General features: G+C 41.4%; 3 protein-coding genes across 3 annotated transcripts; 1 reads left to right on the top strand and 2 right to left on the bottom strand.

Annotated features, from left to right (window-relative positions):
* Positions 1–1,516: 1,516 nt before the first annotated feature.
* Positions 1,517–3,309, bottom strand: LOC137891266 (TLR adapter interacting with SLC15A4 on the lysosome). Its single transcript, XM_068735799.1, has 2 exons — positions 3,166–3,309; positions 1,517–2,701 (listed from the first exon to the last, which is right to left on the bottom strand). The coding sequence occupies exon 2, from the start codon at positions 2,697–2,699 to the stop codon at positions 1,761–1,763; it is 939 nt and encodes a 312-aa protein (XP_068591900.1). The 5' UTR covers positions 2,700–2,701; positions 3,166–3,309; the 3' UTR covers positions 1,517–1,760.
* A 1,053-nt stretch (positions 3,310–4,362) lies between these two features.
* LOC137891259 (uncharacterized protein C13orf42) lies at positions 4,363–8,365 on the top strand. The gene is made up of 3 exons (XM_068735785.1): positions 4,363–5,503; positions 5,587–5,731; positions 7,739–8,365. Exons 1-3 carry the CDS (start codon positions 5,081–5,083, stop codon positions 7,981–7,983), a joined length of 813 nt encoding a protein of 270 aa, XP_068591886.1. The 5' UTR covers positions 4,363–5,080; the 3' UTR covers positions 7,984–8,365.
* An 862-nt stretch (positions 8,366–9,227) lies between these two features.
* Positions 9,228–13,055, bottom strand: rnaseh2b (ribonuclease H2, subunit B). Its single transcript, XM_068705042.1, has 11 exons — positions 12,855–13,055; positions 12,382–12,450; positions 11,647–11,754; positions 11,285–11,361; positions 10,750–10,864; positions 10,604–10,668; positions 10,400–10,505; positions 10,081–10,162; positions 9,940–9,985; positions 9,702–9,779; positions 9,228–9,397 (listed from the first exon to the last, which is right to left on the bottom strand). The coding sequence occupies exons 1-11, from the start codon at positions 12,916–12,918 to the stop codon at positions 9,287–9,289; spliced, it is 921 nt and encodes a 306-aa protein (XP_068561143.1). The 5' UTR covers positions 12,919–13,055; the 3' UTR covers positions 9,228–9,286.
* Positions 13,056–13,338: the final 283 nt, after the last annotated feature.

The raw sequence follows: 13,338 nt of genomic DNA, 5'->3' as shown, positions 1-13,338 counted from the left end.
TCAGTTTGTTCCAATATGCTCACACTGCATGAGCTTGGCATCGGGTGACTCATATTCATATGTTAGCATGTGTTTGTTTAGGTCTGTAAGGATTCGATTACTTTAACATGTACCTGGACTGTTCAATGCGGATAGAAGCAGAAATACCAAACATGTGTCTCTGCGGCCTTGAGACTTCACGGGGCTGCGACTGCGGCGCTCTGCTCGGTAAACACAGTTTCCTCCTGTGGCTCTCTGTTTGGACAGGAAACAAGGAAACTGATCAAACACTGGCTCAGAAGGCCACAGCTGCACTGAGCTGGAATGGAGTCGCCGGTCTTTCAAAGCACTTTGAATAAGGGGAAACATGAAAAATAACATGTCACCTTTAGCGTGCAAATCCATCAGTTTTCAGCCCCGCTGAGTTTCTCATTTGCGTTCGTGCAATATTTTCCCAAAATAAATCATGCAGTGTAGATAACCGTATCTCAAGCTTGTATTTTGTTTACACTGTAGAGGAACCGGTATCAGACACTGTGTTGAATTTGGTGTTAGTGCCCGACTGCCTGCGTGCTACAGATTTATAACCCAGTCCTGGTGACATCATAGATTAGCAGGGTGCAGATGATAGGAAACATGAACTGGATGGATGGATGGATGTTGAGGTGAGGGAGTGGATAGACAGTGAAGGAGATGAATGAAAGAAATGAGAGAAGTAGGAAGGTGTGTGTCAAAGTCATTTGGGTTAAAAAGTTAGGTGATAATGCTTCCCCCTTGTGACCGTTTATTTAACTGCAGACTTTGCATCAACTCATTAGTGATATCTTCATCACTTGCAGCAGAGAATGAGATCAGACATAAATGATCAATAGGTTTATTTGTGTGGAGTATATCTTTGGTCACAACAATATATATATTTATAAGCAAATGATTTAGTTGTGGCATTCTGTACTGTTCTATCCGTTGAGGTTCACAATATCAACTGATTGCATCAGGCTTTGTATTGTACTTCAACAGACATGTCGATAATCAACATATCTAACTAAAATGGAAGGAGTCTTTGTCTGTCTGTCTGACCGTCTTTTGATTTTCTCGACAACCGTTCATCTGATCGACTTCGCACTTGGCTTATTCGCATATTTAAGTGCAAACGTTTGAGATCTACGGGACATATTTATTAGAAACGTTATGTACACACTGTGTAGTGTATTTAGAAGGTACTTCTATTAAGTGTTGCACCGCCGAACGGCATTCTGGGTACAGCTCGCTCTCTGTTGCTCGCGACGGATCGGAGCGCCGATGAAGAAAGCGTGAGTTCATTCCACTGAAATAAACAGTAATGGATCAAACTGGTACATATTGTTTTGAATCTGCGTCCTAAACGACAGAACACCATGTTCTTCTGCACTTCACCAGAGAGAAACAATAAAGAGACATCCAAAGTGTTAACCATTACTCAGGGAAGTGGCCAGCAGTACAAGAAGTAGGACAATGTTGTTGATGATGTGTTGCAAGGCGGGGTAGAAGGAAAGATCAGTTTCAATTTTCAGTTCCTGTTTTTATTGTCCTTTCATAGAGGGAGAACTGCTCAACAATAGCTCACCACATACACCATTTGATATGATCATATAATCATACACAGGATTTTTATTCAACCCCATCCTCTCCACAGCTCATGAAAATAAAAGAAATCAATACAGTATTCGGTTTCATTTTATTTTCGTGGTGATAAAACTAAAATGAAAGGGAGAATTGATTCGGCGAGTTCCTTGATACTGGGGTTACTCTCCTTTATTCTCTGTGAGTTGCTCCCTGGATGCCTCGTTTGAAATCTGCAGAAAGGGAGTGCTGATCTCACTTGACTGCATGTCGCCAGCCACCCGCAGAAGGCAGCTGAGGACCATGTCCTTGGCCAGGCCGGCCTCCAGGTTCCCTTCTCGGCTCAGCTTCAAAGTGATCTGGTCTAGGCTGGTCAGGACCAGCTCTGACCCCAGCAGAGGGCAAATGGGGCCAGGGTCCGAATCCGTACCAGGGGCCCCTTCCCTGGCCATGTTCTCCATCATGTATTGCTGGTACAAATCCAACAGTTTCTGCTCCAGGTAGTGATTTAGAAGAGAGTTGGAGAATGGACCTTCGCGGCCCTGGAACAAAAAGCTCCGATCACGGACACTCCCCACTCTCCAGCGATTTGAACCCCCTCTCGGTGGATGCAGAAGTCCACCCTGAGATGTCTTTCCTGGGGGAGAATCCTCCACAGCCGGGGGGACATCACAGGACTGGAGGAAAGGGCCGACGGCCTGGGCGTCAGTGCAGAGCCGGAGCTCTCCATCATTAGTCGAGAGCGGCAGCACCTGGTCGCCTCCAATGTGGAGGTCGCTGTAGTTTTGGCAGATGCTCTGACAGAAGGAGGGGACCAGGAAAGGGGCATCGCCCACTGAGCGAGCCTGAGCCGGGATCTCTATCTGCGGAGAGATCTGTCTGCTGTCCAAGGACTGCAGCGGAGAAATGTACAACTCTAAATCGCTCCTGTTGTCCATGCAACCTGTCAGCTCGGGGGAGTTGTGATGACCGAGTGGAGTGTGTCTGATGGAGCCTGGCACCAGGGTAGCAGCTGCTCTCGGCAGCCCAAACGCCCTCTGGGGAGCTTTCTGAGGAAGAGGTGAATCCAGCTCCTCCAATTCACCATAGGTCATACTCAACAATCTGCCTTCACAAAGCATGGCTGCAACAAAGAGCACATTCACAGAAGCTGTTAGCCGAGTTATGTAAACATACCACATGTCAGACAGTTTTCAACTTGTGATAAGATGCAACTGTCAACATAGATTTATCCATTCATTTAGTGTTTATTCTCATATCGACATGGACTAATGCCGTATACTGTGCCACACAGCATTTACAAAACTCAACAAACAGTACACATTAAACGATACAATAAAATGAGGACAAAACTCTGACGAACACCGGATCATTCATGAGTACATGAATGATACCTCTTTAAAAAGTTCAACTTGGTCTGAAAGGATCGGATTCCTGATCCATTTGGAGTTCTGTGGGTAAGGAGGTTAACACATTGATCCCCAAACAGAAAGAGACATCTGTCCAAAAGAGGATTTAATGAAAGAGTACCGTATCTCATATAACAATCAAAAGAGTAATCATATTCCTCTGAAACAAACATCTTACCTAACTTAGACCAGAATCACAGTCTCTCAGTCCTCCGCCGTCTTTACCACAGTAGAGAAAATCACTTCTTAGAAAAATTGCATTTTCTATTGAGACACCCACCTGCAGACTGTATTCCATTCAAGATCTGCATGAATAACAGTGCAATTTTGTGTGAGGGTTGTTTTGTACCACCAGAAGAGGAAGTGGGAATGTGAGATATTTTCTCTGTCTTCCCATTTCTGCAAACCTAATGTTGCAGCTGGATTAATCATTAATACCTTCCAACAATGTTGCCAATTAATATCATATTTTCAAAGGCTTGTTACAGACAGGCTGAGCATATCCCAAAGTAGTTCCTACTTTTGTACTTTTATATCTATTTTACATCCTCACATGAGGATGCATCTCCCTCTGCATTAGTATTTCCTCTTGCCAAATGAAGTGAAATGACAGATGTGTTATTCTTATGAATGCAACATACGCTGTAAAATGAAACCACAGTGGTTTTGTTTCTTTGTAAGAGAAACAGGTGTGTAAAGTGAAAAGCAGAAAAGAAAGTTCTAATTAATATGATCACAATTAACTGATTCCTGTTTTCGTTTTCTGATAAATCACACCACAAATTCTGAGTTACCTCTCAGTGAGGACGTTTATCTTTTTAGTCAAATAACTGCTGTTCGGAGCTCCGAGCTTTACTCTTCCGCCGCCAAAAGCAGAAGTGTGACCTTGCGCTCGGTTATGTAACCACAACTCATCAGTTCCTCCATGAAACCGTGTTACTCTTCAGCATGTTTTTCTGGTCATTTTTGCATTAATTTGGCCGTGGAGAAAGAGAGCTCTTTGTGACATCCACTAAAGGTCCCATGGCTGAAATCGAGCCTGGAGCAGTGTGGGTTTATGGCATGTGCTTTTACCACTCAGCTAATAAAACATTCCTCTTTTTTGTATTCTACTCCCAGATTAAGTAAATGCTGTAAATGTGCTTGAGACCTTGGAATGATACTTAATGTCACCGGTTGTGAAATATTTTTTTATTTTTTTTATTTGCGCACCTCTGTGGTAGAAACATTTTGTATGAATCTTATATCTGGTGAAAGTGGTGGAAACTTTCAGGCTGTATTCATGGCCACAGATTTTTCCAAGATGAAAGTACCTTGTCTGCATATATGACTCGCTCCAATTAAGACTCTTGTATTCAGACTTCCTCTGCTTGCATCAGGTAAGCCCAACAATAGAAGCACATGAAACACGAGAGACCATGTTTTATTATTAATCAGGCGAGGAAACCTAGACATAAGTCAACATCATTCGACTTTGTTACAATATCTTGGTCATTCATTGTAGAATTATTTATTTTGATCTTTAGAGCCTTTTCATATAAACCCCAGAAATGTGAACACTTTAACCCAGCTGCAGTTTAACCTATCATATATGTTCTTTTCTAAGATCTCCTGTTTGATCGACACATGGTTTATTAAGAGGTGGATTCACATTCACAAGCAGGGACACTACAGGCCCAGAGTCCGTCGGATTGTTGGCTGTTGTTATTTTGTCCACTAAGTCTTGTATGAGTCAGGATATCTGACACAGGCCTGCTGCTCAGTAGTAATGGTAGCGCAAAGTGTCGAGTTACCGACCCGTTGCCACAGCAATGTTGCTGAGCAACATCCGACAACAATGGAGACACGCTGAGATCAGAATAGACAAGAGACTCGGACCTGCTTTTGCTGTTGTGTGACGAGGGCAGCCGATTCGCAATTTCAGCACCCTGGACAGCGACCGGTCACAGCGAACAGCTCCCGTCAGGTTTAAAGGTGTTTCAGTTCGCTTGTTTTGAGACACATTGGTCTGCTTCAAGGGACGGATATGGATGGATGCTTCACAAGCTCTAAGGAAGTCAAGTCTGTAAGCCTGAAAGACTCCATTTAGAGGAATGTTCAAGAAGATTAATAACGTGTTCCGTCCCAACCATCCCGGACACAGAGGGCAGGATGGTGGTGGTGGTGGTGGTGGGTTTCGGTCCGAGCAGGACTACCACAACGCCTGCACCGTCAGGCTGGTCCGCAGCACCTCCATGCTCGTGGTGGGAGAGAAAAGTCACGCAGCCGCGGGCTCAACTTTAAAACGGAGTAAAAGTACAGTGAGCATCGAGTCGACCTTGTACTATTATCAGAGACAAGAGGACAGGATATGGCTCTACTCTCAGAATCAGAACTGCCTGGAGTACCTTGAAGCACTCGTGGCTTTGAGACGACAATACACAAAGAGTGTGAGCGACTTGAAAAGCAACCGCACCAAGGCCACAGTATCCTCCAAGAAGAAGCCTGCACCCCCGCCGCCTACAAAGGAAGAACCGGTAAGCTTAAATCATCTATCCCCGAGCACATGGCAGGCAATATCAAAGACGAATGTTCTCCTGGGTTTTTTTTCGAACCGCAGATATCAAGAGCCAAACCCTCTGCACCTCCAGTCCCCAGCGAGGAGGACACTTTGCAGTTCTTTGATGCCGTCATCGCAGGCTGCGACAGCGAACCTCTACGCAAACCGTACATGGATGATGGACATGCAGACGTGGACTTCATAGGTGGGTTTCAAATCCTCTCGTTAACTGAAAGGATGCTGGCATTTAGGACCTGCAAGCCTTAAACAGCTTAATATAGATATGACGTCGTAAACTGGGTTTACAATGGTGGAACTCAACTAAGTAGGTTTACTTAAGTACTGTAAGATTTAATATACAAAATATAAGATGATATGATGTATCGCTTTACATACAACAACCTAACAGTATGTAAAGTAGTTACATTATTTCCATGGTGACAGCTGCGTTAGTGTATCTACATAAATAGAATTTACCAATTCTATAATATATATAATTACAACAGTTACAGAGGCTGTTCGTATGGCACAATGAGTACTTTTGTGCTGTTGCTTTGGATAGTTTGTGTACATTTTGCTGGTACTATTTACTTTGCTCTTACTTAGTTAACTGAATATTTCCTCCACCAGTAGTTCTACTCAAGAACCGTACTTGATTATATACATTTGATGTTCTTGCACTTTACTTGGGTATTTTTATTTCTATCGTATGCTACTTCTAGGCCTCTACATTTAAGTTCTACATACAAAACAAACTACCCACCCATTGTTTTATGTATTACCTAGTTTTGAGGATATCGGCTCTAGAGATGTTTGCCTTCTCTCCAGCATGACGGGACTATATGGCACTCAGCTTGTCAAAGCACCATAAAAGTACATTTTAAAGATTCAGCAGCAATGTCTCTTTCCAGACATCATGAGGCGGTTTCTTAAGATGATCCACAGACCTTGTTGTGAGCAGTTTTAGGGAGGAAAATATTGTCTTTCTACCGAACTACACCGCCAACCGTATCAGCAGGAAGAGTGCATCTACTCGTGGACGAGAGGCTCATGCTCGTGACGGCATGAGATGTAAACATTAATTGTGTCCTCCTCCAGCTTCTCGGCTGAGCTGTAATGTTAGCTAGTTCAGTGGTGTTACGTACGCTGACAGTATCAAGCATAGATGCACGCTTCCTCACAACAAGGCCTGTGGATTGTCTTGAGAAACCGGATCATGATTTCTGGAAAGAGACATTGCTGAGCACCACAAGCCGAGTGCCATATAGTCCAGTTATATTGAAGAGAAGGCAGACATCTCCAAAACTAGGGAACTCACACCAAAACAATCTAGATGGATAAAAAGCTCTATGGGTAAGAGAAGAAATTCTTTTTTTTTATTTTGGGGTGAACTGTCCCTTTAAGGATATTAAGATGGCTGAGGTCAGATGGACATTATCTCAAGTACTGAGCTTCAGGCTCAGACACACGTCCATGGTACAACCACACAGGTGTTTTAATCTATTTACCTATTCACTCATATACTTTGTGGCATATTAACTTCTTCATTTAAAAAAACATGCATCATTTTAATGTTTACTGTTGTGCATTTGACTCTAATTTTGACTTTTAGTCAGTTGCTTTTACTAGTTAATTTCTAAGTTGTAGTTGCTAAACTGTTTTTGTGACAGTATAGTGTAAGATGTAACTCCACCTGGACCAGCTACTTTAAAATGCTCCTGACAGGATAAGTCATACTTGTGATACTTAAGTAGTGCAATTACATCCATACCTTGTAATGAAATATTCTTACATTGTTATACTTTTACTTTTCATTATTTTTCAAAAGCAGGCAGCACAGGTGTAACTAATAATGCTTATGAAGCCTTCATTCTTCCAGTCAGCGGTCACCACAGAGCTGAACGGATACACCTGAACTGAATGCAGCCGTTAGTAGTGCTATTGATGACACCTAAGCTTTTCCTGCTATATGTCAAAATTCATCTTGCTTTATTCTTCTTCCACCGCTTGTTCGACTGGTGATGGTCAAGTTTGGTTAAGAATTGGGACATAATTTGTAAGATGCTGATTTATTAACTGCCCCTGGTCTACTTAATCTCATTCGCTGCTAAGTTCAAATCATTCTGGGTCTTAAGGTCCAGAATTGGAAGCTACTGGTCTCAGAGTAACAGCCTCAACTCAGGTTCTTCCTCTGTGCTCTCCCCTCTCACAGTGGCCTCCAGCTCGGCCGAACACGACCTGCACTCTAACTGGGTAATGCGGGTTCCTCGGGTCGCAGATGACTCCAAGCAGAAAGCAGTTCATGACTGTGCCAACGAACGCGCCCCAAAGAAGAAAAACCAGAGCGGGTCCACGAGCAGCAGACTGCGGCTGCAGAGGAACCCGATCCATCTGCCCAAAGTGGTGGAGAGTGCATTCCAGACACTGCGCTTCAAGCCCAAATTAAAAAAGCAGTGAAGCTTGATAGACATTTGAAACCACCAGCAGTGCCACTCTGTTGACGTAGAGCTACACTTAGTTTGTATGATCTGCTAAAACTCCATCCAGACAATTAATAGTAGCATAAAATATTTAAAAGCAATTTTAATAAAGCAAATGTAAAAAAAAGAAAAATGTCCAGCTGATGACGTCAAGTTAATTCTTCGTTTTTCACATTGGATATTTTGACTTCTCATAGTTGGATAACCACAGGTGTTACTAATAACATGAACGATGTCTCTGTGAGCCAAGACAATGTTTTTCTGCTGTGACATGTCCAAATGTATTCAGTGAAAAAGGCCTTTCTAGTATAATTTGTTTCAGTGATTTTCTAAATCGTTGATCAATATAAACATCAATATCCAGCTAATATATATCAATTGTATGTCACTTTAAATAAGAGAATATTAAATGGATGATTTTTACAGCATGGTCTAAAAAAACAATCCTTGCGACATCTCAAGATTACCACAACCTTTATATATGTAATAATATAGTGTATGGAATATAGGTTTAGTCGTTTATGGATCAGACCTGCGGAGAGACTGCAGCCAACGGTTGATTGCAACAATGTCCTTCACAGCAATAAGAACATAAGAGATTTAGATTTGCAAGGCGAGTCCCAGGGCTGAGTTAAATTTGGGTTATCTGCATTGGTGGAAGAAGTATTCAGATAGTTTATGCAAGTAAATGTAGAAATACCATACTCTTACGAAATACGTTAACTAATAATAAGTACTTAAGTGTTACAAGAAAATGTGGTTAAAGTACTTGTTATATTATTGTTTTAATCACTAACAAATAGATTCAAGAGCATTTGAATCTTGTAGTTGGTCAATGTGGAACCAAGTTGAGATATTTTATATACTACTCTGTAAATTAATAGTATATTACTGCATCATGTAAGTGTATCATGTGGGTTTTTTTAAGTAAAATCGTATTCTCAAAAGTAACTAGTAACATAGTTGTCAAATAAATGTATGTGTGAAATGTAGAAAAAGGTTTTCCCTTTGAAATGTAGTGGAGTAGAAGTATAAATACTTAAGTACTCCAATTCCCTTATAGTCCACTTATAGTAAGGTGACCCTTAAAGCCATAGTTTAGAGTGCTAATACTTTGCAACATACAAACAATGTGGTTAAAACTAAAAATGCCAAAATTCCTTTTCCTTATTATTGTAATATCATTCAAACCACAATATAAAATGAAAACCACATGTCAAATACATTTTCTTTTCTTTATTACAAATGTTTCACATAAAAAAACAGAAGCTATACAACATTCATTTATTTTCTGCTTTGGCCTTGGGACTGAAGAAGGAGGACATAGTCTTCATGCCAGTCTTGTCCGCCTTGGCCAGAGATTTCTGAGCCGCAGTCATCTTCTTGGGCGGCTGGAATAAGGAAGAAAAATAAAAATCAATATAAATCCACACCTTTCATTCCACATCGGGAACGTCATTTCTATCTGAGAAAATACATTGTTCCACAAGGTGATCTCCTCTGACCTACATGCTACAGATGAGGCTCACAGAAAGCATTCAACAAACAAGAGCTACACTGACAATCACTCAAGGTCTTCAGAGAAAAAAAAGAAAAAAAAGAAACAACTATCAGTCATTACATCACCAAAACAAATGCTGCTCGGAGCAAATAATTGTTCGGTCTATTCAGGCAGACTGCTCCGTATTCACTCACTTTCCGCGCAAAGTCTGCACTGTTGAATTTGGTATAGTCCTCTTCGGCCTCCACCAGTTTGTCTGAAAGTTTCCGCTTCTGCCAAATGAGGAAGTATGACAAGCTTTTCATGACAAAGAGGACCAATGGTTGTTGTTTTTATACCACAGAAACACACACCGCTACAAGCTGGGATGACGTTACACACACTTAAGAGAATATTCTACTGACTTCACATGTCAGAGAGACGGGAACATACCTTGGAAGGAGGTTCTGTGTCCTTTGGGCTTGTGAGTTCTGGTAACCTGCGGGGTGAAATAAGAAGAGGCATGCTTGATCACCGCTTCACCTCAGCCCTAATAATTATCATAACTTACAAGTGTTCGAAGTCTGGACTTACTGCAAGTGTTTGAGGAGGGCTTTGCTCAGGTCTTCGCTGAGGTACTCTGATACCAGGCCATGAGCATAGCGCAGGTAGTCCTCTGTATCACAAAGAATAGCCAGTAAATAGCAATAAAATCCTACTTTAAGTTTGCTAGTTTTAGGTTGAGAAAATGTTATTTTAGGATTAGAACCCATAGATGTCAACGGTGCAATATTACTGCCATCTATTGGTCAACATCATCATCCTCATCATCATAGAAGGGTGAGACTGGACTACAACGCAGTAATGAGATGGGACTTAAAAAGTGAAGTGGTCTGTAGGTGAGGCGACGCACCGTCGTGGTGGTCCGACTCGGACTTCACTCTGATGTATGTTGTGGATTTGACTCGTTCTCCCACAGAGATGTCTCTCGCCTTGAGCACACCGACTGTCCTCTCCACCTACACAAACAAGTCAAACTAAATTATGCAATTCCACCGTATGAAACCAAACTGTTTTAATTTCATATGAAATACCGGCGATGAGCTCTTCAGAATACCTTTTTCTTCAACCAATGCATCGTCTTCTCGTGACTGTATCGGTGGAACCTCAGTTTTCCCACCTCTGGAAGTATGAAACACAGCATTCAAACAACGCAAATCTGCATAACAGTTGAGCGATATTAGCTTTAGAGTTAAACTTCACCTTTTTCCTCGGCAATGTGGTGCAGCGAGGCCAGGGAACGTGTGCAGCTCAGCAGCCTTGAGCAAGCTGGGAATTCCTCATCCACAACAACTTGATCCACAGGCTGGAACTTCCCCTGAGCCGCAAGAGACATTAAAAAGAGATAAAAACAGGTATTCGTCTTCCATATGAGAGGTCTAAATGCGAAAATGAAAAAGATTAAAGTCCTATTTGCAGTCATTCATACACAGTTACGGCTGTATTAGAGGCACGGTGTTGCTGCTCTAATGTATTATTATGATACGATGGCCACCGCTCCAGTTTTTATTTGTGATGACGTCAAATATTCTGGTGCAGTAAATACGCTTGTTTGGTATCAAACTTAAATTACTAACTCTTCACCCTCCTACAGCTGACTGAGGTGAATTCCTTATCATGGAGGAGGCCCAACAGATGCTTAGTTCACTATATATTTAGAAATGTGAGTATGTAAAGTAAGTTAGATATGGAGCTTTAAACACCACTGTAAATCAGACTCCAGAGGGGCGTTTCTTACCTCTTTGCCAGATTTGATCAAATAGGGCATAATTAGATAGAGAGGATCCATTGGTGTTACGATGAGAAGTCTCCCATCTGTGAAGACACATACACCTGATTAACATTCAAATCCTGAACCCAGACCACAGCCAATATTACAGAATAAAAGGTGCAGCACCTCTAAATTAAGTTAACACCACTCACTTTATAACAACTTAAACTTTCAACCAACATTTCATACAGTTATATAAAAAACTATTTTACAGCGGAGAAATACTGCTTATGGGGCCTAAAGGTAATGTGAGCCACCTTTGGGAGCAGCGCTTGTAGTTCTGATTATGTCGCTTCAGAGAGTACACTGTAGTGAGGAACGAGACCAACCTCTCTGTACAGTCTGGCCAACAAACCAGGAGTGGAAACCTTCTTCAAATGCTTTGACCTCAAACAGCTGTACGTCACCCCCGCTCAGCATGTACAGAGATGTTGCGTCTGCAGGATAATAAAAAAAAAAAAACACTGAGTGTTACTTTGTTATTTTAAAATGCCGTTCACAAGATACAGAAATGCACTGCTGGGAAAACTCAAAGGCTTGTCTTTTATATATACGATATATATACTTATTTATTCTGTACACACCCTCATGTTTCATTCATGTTAATACAGTCTCGTTAGGGCTGCAACTAACTTTCATCTTTTATTATTGATCTGCAACAAGTTATGTTTACATTCAGTGCTACTCCCCAAAACGCATTGTGTGTATCCGTGAGAGAACAGATGAAAATGCATTTCCTTCCTCATAAAACATTTGCGAGATAAATAAAACAGGAACCAACTCATAGAAAAACAGCTCCACAGCACTACTACAGGTAAAATAAATAATAATAATAATTCCACAAGGAACACTCAATATGTTCAGTACTTTTGTAAATACCATTATTTCAGTCCCTCCGATGTAAATATTTGTTGATTTTCATTATCTTTTATTATTACAGTAAACTTTATAGATTTAGGTTTTTGTGTAATAGTTGGACAAAACGAGGTGAAGACGTCACCTCGGGCTGTGGGAACTTGAAATGCACATTTTTCATTATTTTCTGAGCAAATAGAATAAAAAACCTGTGGACGGATTCCTCAGTCTCACAAAAGCCGGTTCACTGTCGTGTTTCTGTGAGTCGATGGAAGAGTCTGCGGACACCAGAGCAGAAGTGAGTTCAGATCCACGATGGAGCATCACTGTTTACTCTGTGGGAGACGATCACTGTCTGGTTGCACGTCAACCTGACAACTCATCTGCAAAGTTAATTGAAGCACTGACGTAATGATTAACGCTGGTTCTGTTGGAAGAGTTTGCAACAAAGTAACTAACAGTTAACAGTTAGCCAACTTACAAGTTACCCTTTATTTCCTGTGATACGTGGCTAAAGTTGAGCATGATAGCATGATGACTAACAATTCTACCTTTAAGTACATTACGTAATTGAAGGGATGACAGTTTTAAGGACTAATAACTTTGCTACGTAGCGTTAAAAAGCTCGCTATCTTAGTTAACGTTAGCTCTAGTTAGTGTACTATCGCACTGCTTCACCTACCTGCAGCAATGACAACCCAACTGTTATTCTGCACATTTGGCGTTCGCTTCTTTTTAGTAGCCATGTTGTATGATTCAGCTTAAGTTGGTGAATTTCTGTTGAAGGGGTTCGCTATGGCTGTAAAATGAGTGTTTGTTTTGGCTTTAAGTGTCGGCCTACTGGACGTGAGGGCTCGTTTTTGCCTGACGACATGAGCTCAGTAAAAAGGCGCCTCTTTGAGCACTTTTTGCGTTCGTCTCACAGGGGAAAACCACACTTTCATTATTACGCTGTCAGCTCATTTTCTTCATTATTTTTTTGAACAAGCTACACTTAACACGTTTTTGATGTCAAATAAATATTTCCGCAATGAAATAAGCTTAGAATGAGTCTAAAAACACACCGTAATAGTCTTTTAATTCACCCCGTTCACCCTGTTTTTAAATAAGTGGAACATTCCGCGTTGACGTCATGTCAACCTGCAGTTTCCAAGTACGGCCGCTAG

This window comes from Cebidichthys violaceus, unplaced genomic scaffold, assembly GCF_023349555.1.
Source record: "Cebidichthys violaceus isolate CVI_PGR_0920_01 unplaced genomic scaffold, fCebVio1.0.p SCAF_11, whole genome shotgun sequence".
Taxonomy (NCBI): Eukaryota; Metazoa; Chordata; class Actinopteri; order Perciformes; family Stichaeidae; genus Cebidichthys; species Cebidichthys violaceus.
This window is presented reverse-complemented; position numbering and strand designations above follow the sequence as displayed.